Source organism: Salmo salar, chromosome 15 (genome assembly GCF_965601325.2).
Source record: "Salmo salar chromosome 15, fSalSal1, whole genome shotgun sequence".
In the NCBI taxonomy this organism is placed as follows: domain Eukaryota; kingdom Metazoa; phylum Chordata; class Actinopteri; order Salmoniformes; family Salmonidae; genus Salmo; species Salmo salar.
In genome coordinates this window covers 12442724-12457367 of record NC_138305.1, presented here as the reverse complement: position 1 = coordinate 12457367, position 14644 = coordinate 12442724, and the positions used below count along the sequence as shown (strand labels likewise).

General features: G+C 43.7%; 1 protein-coding gene across 2 annotated transcripts in view; it reads right to left on the bottom strand.

Moving 5' to 3' along the window:
* rufy3 (RUN and FYVE domain containing 3) overlaps nt 1–6468 on the bottom strand; it is a 42452-nt gene extending 35984 nt beyond the window's left edge. For both annotated transcript variants that reach the window (XM_014143554.3, XM_014143556.3), the window contains exon 1: nt 6149–6468. In XM_014143554.3, the coding sequence (XP_013999029.3) occupies nt 6149–6428 (280 nt within the window). In that variant the 5' untranslated portion in view covers nt 6429–6468. The remainder of the gene's footprint in view (nt 1–6148) is intronic.
* Nucleotides 6469–14644: the final 8176 nt, after the last annotated feature.

Below are 14644 nucleotides of genomic sequence, written 5' to 3'. Positions count from 1 at the left end.
CAAAGGTGAAATCCATTAAGCGCCAAGATAATGGAATTAATTTCCCTTGACAATCAACCGTTCTCTGTCGTGGGTGATGTTGGCTTTCACCGACTGGTCGAGCACCAGTACACACTAACAAATGCGCTATTTTTCAGATGTTGCCCTACCGGAGTTACACAATAATAGCGTCATTGCTATTAGCTTCACGACATGCATACTATGGAACGCCGTTCGGGTCTTTGCGTGTCAAAAAGATACAGTAGCACTGTCAAAGCTGTACAAAAAAAAGTCTGCAAACAAGTAAACACCAGCCACGAACGATGTGTTTACAATACCGCATTGGTAATAAAGCATCATTTATTCAACCGCAACTTCTGGGGTAGCTAGCTTTAGCTTGGTAGCACCAATACAACCAGCCTGAAAACAATGACCAGTAGAAACTGCAGTCATTTTCATTATTCTTAGCAATGATTTAGGAATCATTGTGAGTAAGTATTAGCTAGGTTGCCACTTGTTGTTCGCCTATTGAAATTGAACTTCAGTTCATGAAAATAAATAGCTAGCCTGCTACTTAACCCTGTTGCCCAAAGCTAACGTTATAAGCAGCCAGCTAGCTTCATCTGGCTAGTGATGCTCGACAGGACAGGGTTATGTGTTGTGAAGCTAGCCACAATAAGGATTAGGCACAATAGTGGATTCTACGGTTTGCCTTCAAAATAAAAAAAGTGTGTCACTGACAGTGATGCAAATGAATACAAATAGTAGAATTATGCCATACTTTTATTTTGAAGACTACCCGTAAAGTCCACTATTGTGGCTAATCCTTATTGTGGCTAATCCTTATTGTGGCTAGCTTCACATAGATGGGTCCGACCACCATTAATCAAGTAAGAACTGTATTATAAATCAGGGATACTTTAGATGACACCTAGCTATATAGTTAGCTAGCTAACTATATAGCTACTGAAACAGATGTCGTTTTGCTATGTTTTTGGGGAAGAACATTGTTTGCATCCATGACCTAGCTAGCTTTCATGACCAGCTAGCTTTTATGACCAGCACTGTAGGTGCGCGAGACAACTTTGCCAGCATCATAGCATAAGTATCGATTAATCGTTGTGACATATGAACTACGAGTGAATGTGTAATAACTACGTAAAAAAAATAATAAAAGCTTTAAATTGTTATGTGACGTGCAGTCATATTCAGGTCCTGAGATGCAATGCCTTAGATGGCTGTGTCAATGTGTGTGTGTGTGTGTGTGTGTTAACTATTTACCTATACTAGAATTCTTAAAAAGGCCGCTAAAATTTTAAATATCGGTTATCGGTCAAAAAATGTCATATTGGTGCATCACTAGTTTTGTAATATTTGTATTCTGTACAGGCTTCCTCCTTTTCTCTGTCATTTAGGTTAGTATTTTGGAGTAACTACGGTGTTGATCCATCCTGAAAATTCTCCTTTCACAGCCATTAAAAACTCACCGTTTTACAGTCACCATTGGCCTCATGGTGAAATCCCTGAGCAGTTTCCTTCCTCGCTGGCAACTGAGTTAGGAAGGACGCTTGTGTCTTTGTAGTGACTGGGTGTATTGATACACCATCCAAAGTGTAATAATTAATTTAATTTGCTCAAAAGTGATATTCAATGTCTGTTTATTTTATTACCCATCTACCAATGGGTGCCCTTCATTGCAAGGCATTGGAAAAACTTCCTGGTGTTTTCACTGCTCGACTGAGGGACCAAATTGTATGTGTGGGGTACAGAGACGAGGGAGTCATTCAAAAAATGATGTTAAACACTATTATTGCACACGGAGTGAGTCCATGCAACTTATTATGTGACTTGTTAAGCACATTTCACTGGCAAAGAAAACAATGTCAACACCTCCAAATCCATCGCCATTTCCTTTAGATACTGTCGAATTCCAATATCTACAAAGCAAAATAAGAGTGTCATTGTCACCATAAAAGCGGAACGATGGGCAATGTTCAGCCGTTGTTATAAAATGCTCGTTCACGCACAGTTTTACGACGCGTCTGATTTATAGCAGGAAACATATGTATGTATTGCGTGCGTCAAGTTTAAACATTTAAAATATATTTTTAGAAATGGTTCACGCAGATATTACGTGTAACATTTATGCCACATTTATGCCACATTTATGCCTGGGGTGGCAGGGTAGCCTAGTGGTTAGAGCGTTGGGCTAGTAACTGAAAGGTTGCAAGTTCAAATCCCCCGAGCTGACAAGGTACAAGTCTGTCGTTCTGCCCCTGAACAAGGCAGTTAACCGACTGTACTGTTCCTAGGCTGTCATTGAAAATAACAATTTGTTCTTAACTGACTTGCCTAGTTAAATAAAGGTAAAATAAAAAATAAATGAAGCCCTGGAGAAGGTTACTCGTCACCTAAGGCCCTTCGAACCAAACATCCACATGACAAAGTCAGATTTCCACACTGAGTCAGGCAGTCCCAGGCAGTCCCACTGAGTCCGGCAGTCCCACTGAGTCAGGCAGTCCCACTGAGTCAGGCAGTCCCACTGAGTCAGGCAGTCCCACTGAGTCCGGACTTAACTTCTGTGCAGTATTTGAACACAAATACTGGAAATTCCACTGGTCTCATCCAAGGTTATTTCAGTCACACCCTGCCAATTTAACTCAACGTAAAACATAACTCAGGAATCAGGATGGATTCAATCACAAAAGGCCTGAGCATTTCACTGTAGCCATCTTGTCATTCCACATCTTATCTTGTCAATCTAGCTCACAGACTGTAAAAAAAAATATGGACGAAGCCATCGATGACGTTGTGTCCTATGAGAACGCTTGGTGGCGTATTTCATCGTCAGGAAATGTCATTTCAGAGTGTTGCATGCTTGTCAAAAAAAACTAAAACGTGTGCACAAAGGGGGAACCCCGGGACCGAATTTGGGAAAACATGAACTACTGAAATGACAAAACAGCAGTGCTGCAATGTTCGCGGTTTTTGCCACAAAATTCGGCTACTTTGAAAACGATGTCGCGGGTGAAAATGTATTTTGTCGAGGGTTGCGGGTTTTTGTGGCATTTCTCTTCAAAAAATCTATTTCACTGAGACCTGCTGCTGACTGAAGCAGGCTGTTGCTGAGTGAGTGAGTGAGTGAGTGAGTGAGTGAGTGAGTGAGTGAGTGAGTGAGTGAGTGAGTGAGTGAGTGAGTGAGTGAGTGAGTGAGTGAGTGAGTGAGGGAGTGAGTGAGGGAGGAGGACCGGAAAGGTCTGTCTGTGTTGAGAGAGCGGCACAGCCATTGGCTGAGTCACGTGAGCTAGAGGAGAGAGCGGCACAGCCATTGGCTGAGTCACGTGAGCTAGAGGAGAGAGCGGCACAGCCATTGGCTGAGTCACGTGAGCTAGAGGAGAGAGCGGTACAGCCATTGGCTGAGTCACGTGAGCTAGAGGAGAGAGCGGCACAGCCATTGGCTGAGTCACGTGAGCTAGAGGAGAGAGCAGTACAGCTATTGGCTGAGTCACGTGAGCTAGAGGAGAGAGCAGTACAGCTATTGGCTGAGTCACGTGAGCTAGAGGAGAGAGCAGCACAGCTATTGGCTGAGTCACGTGAGCTAGAGGAGAAAGCAGCACAGCTATTGGCTGAGTCACGTGAGCTAGAGGAGAGAGACAACTTTTTACCAGTTGTTGGACTTGGCTATTTAGATTGTCATTATGGAGACACCTATTTCCATAAAAACATTAATACTCTACAACTGATGCACATCAAGAAATAATGGAGAAAAAAAACACTGGAAAACTATTTTGGTCCCACTACAGCACATTACATAAATCCTCTCAGTTGGTGGTTTAAACTGCATTCTGATGTTGACTGCTTAAAGAAAAATGGTATCAAGGGAAGTGCTTTATGCATGTTCAGTTCTTGGGTTTCGGGGGGGGGGGGGGGGGCTGCCCGAGGGGAAATCTGAAATGGAAGTTGGGGAACTCCCTCACGTGCGTGGGGGAAGTCCTCAATGAAACTGACATGAAGCTAAATATGTTGAATGATACATTTTCCTCAGTTGGCCATCGAGAGAGAGATATATATATATATATATAGATGGCCAACTGAGGAAAATGTATCATATATATATATATATATATATATATATATATATATATATATATGCCATTGTCGGCTACAATTTGATACAATAAATATGTTGAAATGACTATTAGCAAAGGGGATTTATTTACAATTATAAACCTGGTTCGAGCCCTGAATGCTGATTGGCTGAAAGCCGAGGTATATCAGACCATATACCAGGGGTATGACAAAACGTTACTTTTTACTGTTCTAATTACATCGGTAACCAGTTTATAATAAGGCACCCCCGGGTTTTGCGGTATATGGCGAATATACAACGGCTAACAGCTGTATCCAGGCACTCCACGTTGCGTAATGCTTATGAATAGCCCTTATGAATAGCCCATTGGCCATATCCCATACCCTCTTGGGCAAATTATCTGGCGAGTTTAATAAGGGCAAATTATATTTGAACTTGCCCCATATTCAAATTCCTTTATTACGTTGTGTCATAGTTTGCAATAATTATTATTTTGAGTTAACCCGGATTTTGCTTCTAACTTCGTTACTATGATATTCCTTCATTAAAATTGGCTCGATAACGGTATGGAATACGGTTTTATTGTATAAATATGGCAACTAACATTACTCTCTTGCTGCGAAAAAACAAAATTGTGCTAGTTTTCAGGCCTTTTGGTTTAGAATGGTCATTGGGAATGGAAATGTTAGCTTGACCTGTGAAACAGAGCTATCTAGCTGTTATATAGAGCTGGACTCTCCAACCCTGTTCCTGGAGAGATGTTGTCTGAGCCCAATCATGTTCTACCATGTTCTGTGTTGCTGCCATGTTGTGTTTCTACCATGTTGTTGTTAAGTTTCTACCATGCTGTGTTGTCATGCGTTGCTACCATGTTGTTGTCATGTTGTGTTGCTACCATGTTGTTGTTAAGTTGCTACCATGCTGTGTTGTCATGTGTTTCTACCATGCCGTGTTGTCATGCGTTGCTGCCATGTTGTGTTGTTGTCATGTTGTGTTGCTACCATGTTGTTGTCATGTTGAGTTTCTACCATGTTGTTAAGTTTCTACCATGCTGTGTTGTCATGTGAATCTACCATGCTGTGTTTCTACCATGTTGTTAAGTTTCTACCATGCTGTGTTGTCATGCGTTGCTGCCATGTTGTGTTGCTACCATGTTGTTGTCATGTGTTGCTACCATGCTGTGTTGTCATGTGTTGCTACCATGCTATGCTGCCACCATGTTGTTGTTAAGTTTCTACCATGCTGTGTTGTCATGTTGTGTTTCTACCATGCTGTGTTGTCATGTGTTGCTACCATGCTGTGTTGTCATGTTGTGTTTCTACCATGCTGTGTTGTCATGTTGTGTTGCTACCATGCTGTGTTGCTACCATGCTGTGTTGTGTTGTCATGCTGTGTTGTCATGCTGTGTTGTGTTGTCATGCTGTGTTGTGTTGTCATGCTGTGTTGTCATGCTGTGTTGTTGTCTTAGGTCTCTCTTTATGTTGTGTTGTCTCTCTTGTTGTGATGTGTGTTTTGTCCTATATTTATATTGTTTATTTTGTAGTTTTAATCCCAGGCCCCCCGTCCCCGCAGGAGGCCTTTAGCTAGGCCGTCATTATAAATAAGTTAAATAGTTAAATAAAAGACAGTACCTTCCTGTATATGTTTTCGTTTCAACTACAGTTTTAACTAACCCGATTGAATTGATCAAGCAGGTTAACGACTAGAATCAGGTGAACTATCTCAGTGTTGGAGGAAAGAAACCCTACAGGACGGTGAGTTAGCTAGCCCTGACATAACGGGAACATCTTTCTCTACTGTAACGTTCCTTTAATCAATCTGAAAAGTTGTCTTTGGCTGGCTAACTAAGATAAGATAAAATAAGAGCTTCATATCCTCTACTACTCTGTTTGCTTGTTGACTAGGTATATTTCAGTCAGTCGGGGGTGTTGACAAATAGTTACCGTTAGCTAGCTAGCTACTACAACAACAACGACACTTTTTCAGTCAGACAGCTAGTGTATTCACTGTCAACTAGCAAGTTGACTAGTTAAAAAAAAAAAAAGGGGTCTAGGTATATGAAGTATTGAAAACACTCACTCTTCGACGTACTCTTGATATCGACTTCGTATTGAACAGAAGATGGAGATGACAGTCCAGTCTTAGCGAAAGAAATGTTCGCCGAACTCAACGCCTCTTTAAAATAGATGACAGACGTCGGGGAGAAGGACTCGTCCGGGGTGCTAACAACACGTCCGTTTTTATCTTCAACTTGTGCTCTTTCAGTGTCCCCCGAAGCATCCAAACTTTGTGAAAGTGGTGAATCGTGGAAGGGACACGGTGATGTTGACAGTCCCTGCTCCGCCATCTTCACTTGCATGTGACTCGTTTCCAATCAGCAGTGAGAGAGAGAGAGAGAGAGAGAGAGAGAAACTTGTTCTTCTTTCATTCCGTGGGGTTTATCGGTGGTTGGTTTCCAACTTTATGGTGCATTACCACCACCTACTGTACTGGAGTGTGGTCCAGAGGACAGGGAGAAACTAAATCCTACCTGGCATCTCAGTTACTCTTTAAAAAAAGATAACAATATATTTGATACTATATCTAAAGAAGTTCTACTCAAAATACTGTTTAAACTCATTTCCTGTATCCCCATTCTCCCTCATACTAGATCTCATCTTCTCTCTTTCCCCCCTGATACTGCCCCACACTGTATCAATACATGCTCTGTTTCCTGGTAATAATCTCACTTTTCTGTTGGATGCTTTCCTATTACATTTAAAGTCGTATTTATCCGGCTGTGTCCCACCCTTCATCTTGTAAAAAAATAGCCTCCTCTCTTCTGTCTATTCCCGCTGTCCTCCCCTCCCTGACTTTCCTCTGTACTTGAAATAAATGCCTGCCCTTAGTATCACTGCTCCTGCCATGTCCGCACCATCACTGTCCATATCTGGCTCGTTAGCCTGCCATCTCTGCACCATCACTGTCCACATCAGGCTGTTAGCCTGCCATCTCTGCACCATCACTGTCCACATCAGGCTGTTAGCCTGCCATTTCTGCACCATCACTGTCCACATCAGGCCCGTTAGCCTGCCATCTCTACACCATCACTGTCCACATCAGGCTGTTAGCCTGCCATCTCTACACCATCACTGTCCACATCAGGCTGTTAGCCTGCCATCTCTGCACCATCACTGTCCACATCAGGCTGTTAGCCTGCCATCTCTGCACCATCACTGTCCACATCTGGCTGTTAGCCTGCCATCTCTACACCATCACTGTCCATATCAGGCTGTTAGCCTGCCATCTCTGCACCATCACTGTCCACATCAGGCTGTTAGCCTACCATCTCTACACCATCACTATCCACATCAGTCTGTTAGCCTGCCATCTCTACACCATCACTGTCCATATCAGGCTGTTAGCCTGCCATCTCTGCACCATCACTGTCCACATCAGGCTGTTAGCCTGCCATCTCTACACCATCACTATCCACATCAGTCTGTTAGCCTGCCATCTCTACACCATCACTGTCCACATCAGGCTGTTAGCCTGCCATCTCTGCACCATCACTGTCCACATCAGGCTGTTAGCCTGTCATCTCTGCACCATCACTGTCCACATCAGGCTGTTAGCCTGCCATCTCTGCACCATCACTGTCCACATAAGGCTTGTTAGCCTGCCATCTCTGCACCATCACTGTCCACATCAGGCTGTTAGCCTGCCATCTCTGCACCATCACTGTCCACATCAGGCTGTTAGCCTGCCATCTCTGCACCATCACTGTCCACATCAGGCTCGTTAGCCTGCCATCTCTGCACCATCACTGTCCACATCAGGCTGTTAGCCTGCCATCTCTGCACCATCACTGTCCACATCAGGCTGTTAGCCTGCCATCTCTACACCATCACTGTCCATATCTGGCTGTTAGCCTGCCATCTCTGCACCATCACTGTCCACATCAGGCTGTTAGCCTGCCATCTCTGCACCATCACTGTCCACATCAGGCTGTTAGCCTGCCATTTCTGCACCATCACTGTCCACATCAGGCCCGTTAGCCTGCCATCTCTACACCATCACTGTCCACATCAGGCTGTTAGCCTGCCATCTCTACACCATCACTGTCCACATCAGGCTGTTAGCCTGCCATCTCTGCACCATCACTGTCCACATCAGGCTGTTAGCCTGCCATCTCTGCACCATCACTGTCCACATCTGGCTGTTAGCCTGCCATCTCTGCACCATCACTGTCCACATCAGGCTGTTAGCCTGCCATTTCTGCACCATCACTGTCCACATCAGGCTGTTAGCCTGCCATCTCTACACCATCACTGTCCACATCAGGCTGTTAGCCTGCCATCTCTGCACCATCACTGTCCACATCAGGCTGTTAGCCTGCCATCTCTACACCATCACTGTCCACATCAGGCTGTTAGCCTGCCATCTCTGCACCATCACTGTCCACATCAGGCTGTTAGCCTGCCATCTCTGCACCATCACTGTCCACATCTGGCTGTTAGCCTGCCATCTCTACACCATCACTGTCCATATCAGGCTGTTAGCCTGCCATCTCTGCACCATCACTGTCCACATCAGGCTGTTAGCCTACCATCTCTACACCATCACTATCCACATCAGTCTGTTAGCCTGCCATCTCTACACCATCACTGTCCATATCAGGCTGTTAGCCTGCCATCTCTGCACCATCACTGTCCACATCAGGCTGTTAGCCTGCCATCTCTACACCATCACTATCCACATCAGTCTGTTAGCCTGCCATCTCTACACCATCACTGTCCACATCAGGCTGTTAGCCTGCCATCTCTGCACCATCACTGTCCACATCAGGCTGTTAGCCTGTCATCTCTGCACCATCACTGTCCACATCAGGCTGTTAGCCTGCCATCTCTGCACCATCACTGTCCACATAAGGCTTGTTAGCCTGCCATCTCTGCACCATCACTGTCCACATCAGGCTGTTAGCCTGCCATCTCTGCACCATCACTGTCCACATCAGGCTGTTAGCCTGCCATCTCTGCACCATCACTGTCCACATCAGGCTCGTTAGCCTGCCATCTCTGCACCATCACTGTCCACATCAGGCTGTTAGCCTGCCATCTCTGCACCATCACTGTCCACATCAGGCTGTTAGCCTGCCATCTCTACACCATCACTGTCCATATCTGGCTGTTAGCCTGCCATCTCTGCACCATCACTGTCCACATCAGGCTGTTAGCCTGCCATCTCTGCACCATCACTGTCCACATCAGGCTGTTAGCCTGCCATTTCTGCACCATCACTGTCCACATCAGGCCCGTTAGCCTGCCATCTCTACACCATCACTGTCCACATCAGGCTGTTAGCCTGCCATCTCTACACCATCACTGTCCACATCAGGCTGTTAGCCTGCCATCTCTGCACCATCACTGTCCACATCAGGCTGTTAGCCTGCCATCTCTGCACCATCACTGTCCACATCTGGCTGTTAGCCTGCCATCTCTGCACCATCACTGTCCACATCAGGCTGTTAGCCTGCCATTTCTGCACCATCACTGTCCACATCAGGCTGTTAGCCTGCCATCTCTACACCATCACTGTCCACATCAGGCTGTTAGCCTGCCATCTCTGCACCATCACTGTCCACATCAGGCTGTTAGCCTGCCATCTCTACACCATCACTGTCCACATCAGGCTGTTAGCCACTGCCTTGCTCATTGAAACTACAAAATCAACATCCCCACTACTTAGTGCTTGTTTAACCAGTACATTAACATCCCCACTACTTAGTGCTTGTTTAACCAGTACATCAACATCCCCACTACTTAGTGCTTGTTTATCAACATCCCCACTACTTAGTGATTGTTTATCAACATCCCCACTACTTAGTGCTTGTTTAACCAGTACATCAACATCCCCACTACTTAGTGCTTGTTTAACCAGTACATCAACATCCCCACTACTTAGTGCTTGTTTATCAACATCCCCACTACTTAGTGCTTGTTTATCAACATCCCCACTACTTAGTGATTGTTTATCAACATCCCCACTACTTAGTGCTTGTTTATCAACATCCCCACTACTTTGTGCTTGTTTACCCAGTACATCAACATCCCCACTACTTAGTGCTTGTTTAACCAGTACATCAACATCCCCACTACTTAGTGCTTGTTTAACCAGTACATCAACATCCCCACTACTTAGTGCTTGTTTATCAACATCCCCACTACTTAGTGCTTGTTTATCAACACCCCCACTACTTAGTGCTTGTTTAACCAGTACATCAACATCCCCACTACTTAGTGCTTGTTTAGCCAGTACATCAACATTCCCACTACTTAGTGCTTGTTTAACCAGTACATCAACCTCCCACTACTTTGTGCTTGTTTAGCCAGTACATCAACATCCCCACTACTTAGTGCTTGTTTAACCAGTACATCAACATCCCCACTACTTAGTGCTTGTTTATCAACATCCCCACTACTTAGTGCTTGTTTATCAACATCCCCACTACTTAGTGATTGTTTATCAACATCCCCACTACTTAGTGCTTGTTTATCAACATCCCCACTACTTAGTGCTTGTTTACCCAGTACATCAACATCCCCACTACTTAGTGCTTGTTTAACCAGTACATCAACATCCCCACTACTTAGTGCTTGTTTAACCAGTACATCAACATCCCCACTACTTAGTGCTTGTTTATCAACATCCCCACTACTTAGTGCTTGTTTATCAACACCCCCACTACTTAGTGCTTGTTTAACCAGTACATCAACATCCCCACTACTTAGTGCTTGTTTAGCCAGTACATCAACATTCCCACTACTTAGTGCTTGTTTAACCAGTACATCAACCTCCCACTACTTTGTGCTTGTTTAGCCAGTACATCAACATCCCCACTACTTAGTGCTTGTTTAACCAGTACATCAACATCCCCACTACTTAGTGCTTGTTTATCAACATCCCCACTACTTAGTGCTTGTTTATCAACATCCCCACTACTTAGTGATTGTTTATCAACATCCCCACTACTTAGTGCTTGTTTATCAACATCCCCACTACTTAGTGCTTGTTTACCCAGTACATCAACATCCCCACTACTTAGTGCTTGTTTAACCAGTACATCAACATCCCCACTACTTAGTGCTTGTTTAACCAGTACATCAACATCCCCACTACTTAGTGCTTGTTTATCAACATCCCCACTACTTAGTGCTTGTTTATCAACACCCCCACTACTTAGTGCTTGTTTAACCAGTACATCAACATCCCCACTACTTAGTGCTTGTTTAGCCAGTACATCAACATTCCCACTACTTAGTGCTTGTTTAACCAGTACATCAACCTCCCACTACTTTGTGCTTGTTTAGCCAGTACATCAACATCCCCACTACTTAGTGCTTGTTTATCAACATCCCCACTACTTAGTGCTTGTTTATCAACACCCCCACTACTTAGTGCTTGTTTAACCAGTACATCAACATCCCCACTACTTAGTGCTTGTTTAGCCAGTAGATCAACATCCCCACTACTTAGTGCTTGTTTAGCCAGTACATCAACATCCCCACTACTTAGTGCTTGTTTATCAACACCCCCACTACTTAGTGCATGTTTAACCAGTACATCAACATCCCCACTACTTAGTGCTTGTTTATCAACATCCCCACTACTTAGTGCTTGTTTAGCCAGTACATCAACATCCCCCACTACTTAGTGCTTGTTTAACCAGTACATCAACATCCCCACTACTTAGTGCTTGTTTATCAACATCCCCACTACTTAGTGCTTGTTTAACCAGTACATCAACATCCCCACTACTTAGTGCTTGTTTAACCAGTACATCAACATCCCCACTACTTAGTGCTTGTTTAACCAGTACATCAACATCCCCACTACTTAGTGCTTGTTTAACCAGTACATCAACATCCCCACTACTTAGTGCTTGTTTCACCAGTACATCAATATCCCCACTACATAGTGCTTGTTTAACCAGTACATCAACATCCCCACTACTTAGTGCTTGTTTATCAACATCCCCACTACTTAGTGCTTGTTTATCAACATCCCCACTACTTAGTGCTTGTTTAACCAGTACATCAACATCCCCACTACTTAGTGCTTGTTTAACCAGTACATCAACATCCCCACTACTTAGTGCTTGTTTATCAACATCCCCACTACTTAGTGCTTGTTTATCAACATCCCCACTACTTACTGATTGTTTATCAACATCCCCACTACTTAGTGCTTGTTTATCAACATCCCCAGTACTTAGTGCTTGTTTACCCAGTACATCAACATCCCCACTACTTAGTGCTTGTTTATCAACATCCCCACTACTTAGTGCTTGTTTATCAACATCCCCACTACTTAGTGATTGTTTATCAACATCCCCACTACTTGGTGCTTGTTTATCAACATCCCCACTACTTAGTGCTTGTTTACCCAGTACATCAACATCCCCACTACTTAGTGCTTGTTTAACCAGTACATCAACATCCCCACTACTTAGTGCTTGTTTAACCAGTACATCAACATCCCCACTACTTAGTGCTTGTTTATCAACATCCCACTACTTAGTGCTTGTTTATCAACATCCCCACTACTTAGTGCTTGTTTACCCAGTACATCAACATCCCCACTACTAAGTGCTTGTTTAACCAGTACATCAATATCCCCACTACTTAGTGCTTGTTTAACCAGTACATTAACATCCCCACTACTTAGGGCTTGTTTAACCAGTACATCAACATCCCCACTACTTAGTGCTTGTTTATCAACATCCCCACTACTTAGTGATTGTTTATCAACATCCCCACTACTTAGTGCTTGTTTAACCAGTACATCAACATCCCCACTACTTAGTGCTTGTTTAACCAGTACATCAACTTCCCCACTACTTAGTGCTTGTTTATCAACATCCCCACTACTTAGTGCTTGTTTATCAACATCCCCACTACTTAGTGATTGTTTATCAACATCCCCACTACTTAGTGCTTGTTTATCAACATCCCCACTACTTAGTGCTTGTTTACCCAGTACATCAACATCCCCACTACTTAGTGCTTGTTTAACCAGTACATCAACATCCCCACTACTTAGTGCTTGTTTAACCAGTACATCAACATCCCCACTACTTAGTGCTTGTTTATCAACATCCCCACTACTTAGTGCTTGTTTATCAACACCCCCACTACTTAGTGCTTGTTTAACCAGTACATCAACATCCCCACTACTTAGTGCTTGTTTAGCCAGTACATCAACATTCCCACTACTTAGTGCTTGTTTAACCAGTACATCAACCTCCCACTACTTTGTGCTTGTTTAGCCAGTACATCAACATCCCCACTACTTAGTGCTTGTTTATCAACATCCCCACTACTTAGTGCTTGTTTATCAACACCCCCACTACTTAGTGCTTGTTTAACCAGTACATCAACATCCCCACTACTTCGTGCTTGTTTAACCAGTAGATCAACATCCCCACTACTTAGTGCTTGTTTAGCCAGTACATCAACATCCCCACTACTTAGTGCTTGTTTATCAACACCCCCACTACTTAGTGCATGTTTAACCAGTACATCAACATCCCCACTACTTAGTGCTTGTTTATCAACATCCCCACTACTTAGTGCTTGTTTAGCCAGTACATCAACATCCCCCACTACTTAGTGCTTGTTTAACCAGTACATCAACATCCCCACTACTTAGTGCTTGTTTATCAACATCCCCACTACTTAGTGCTTGTTTAACCAGTACATCAACATCCCCACTACTTAGTGCTTGTTTAACCAGTACATCAATATCCCCACTACTTAGTGCTTGTTTAACCAGTACATCAACATCCCCACAACTTAGTGCTTGTTTAACCAGTACATCAACATCCCCACTACTTAGTGCTTGTTTCACCAGTACATCAATATCCCCACTACATAGTGCTTGTTTAACCAGTACATCAACATCCCCACTACTTAGTGCTTGTTTATCAACATCCCCACTACTTAGTGCTTGTTTATCAACATCCCCACTACTTAGTGCTTGTTTAACCAGTACATCAACATCCCCACTACTTAGTGCTTGTTTAACCAGTACATCAACATCCCCACTACTTAGTGCTTGTTTATCAACATCCCCACTACTTAGTGCTTGTTTATCAACATCCCCACTACTTAGTGATTGTTTATCAACATCCCCACTACTTAGTGCTTGTTTATCAACATCCCCACTACTTAGTGATTGTTTACCCAGTACATCAACATCCCCACTACTTAGTGCTTGTTTATCAACATCCCCACTACTTAGTGATTGTTTATCAACATCCCCACTACCTTGTGATTGTTTATCAACATCCCCACTACTTGGTGCTTGTTTATCAACATCCCCACTACTTAGTGCTTGTTTACCCAGTACATCAACATCCCCACTACTTAGTGCTTGTTTAACCAGTACATCAACATCCCCACTACTTAGTGCTTGTTTAACCAGTACATCAACATCCCCACTACTTAGTGCTTGTTTATCAACATCCCACTACTTAGTGCTTGTTTATCAACATCCCCACTACTTAGTGCTTGTTTACCCAGTACATCAACATCC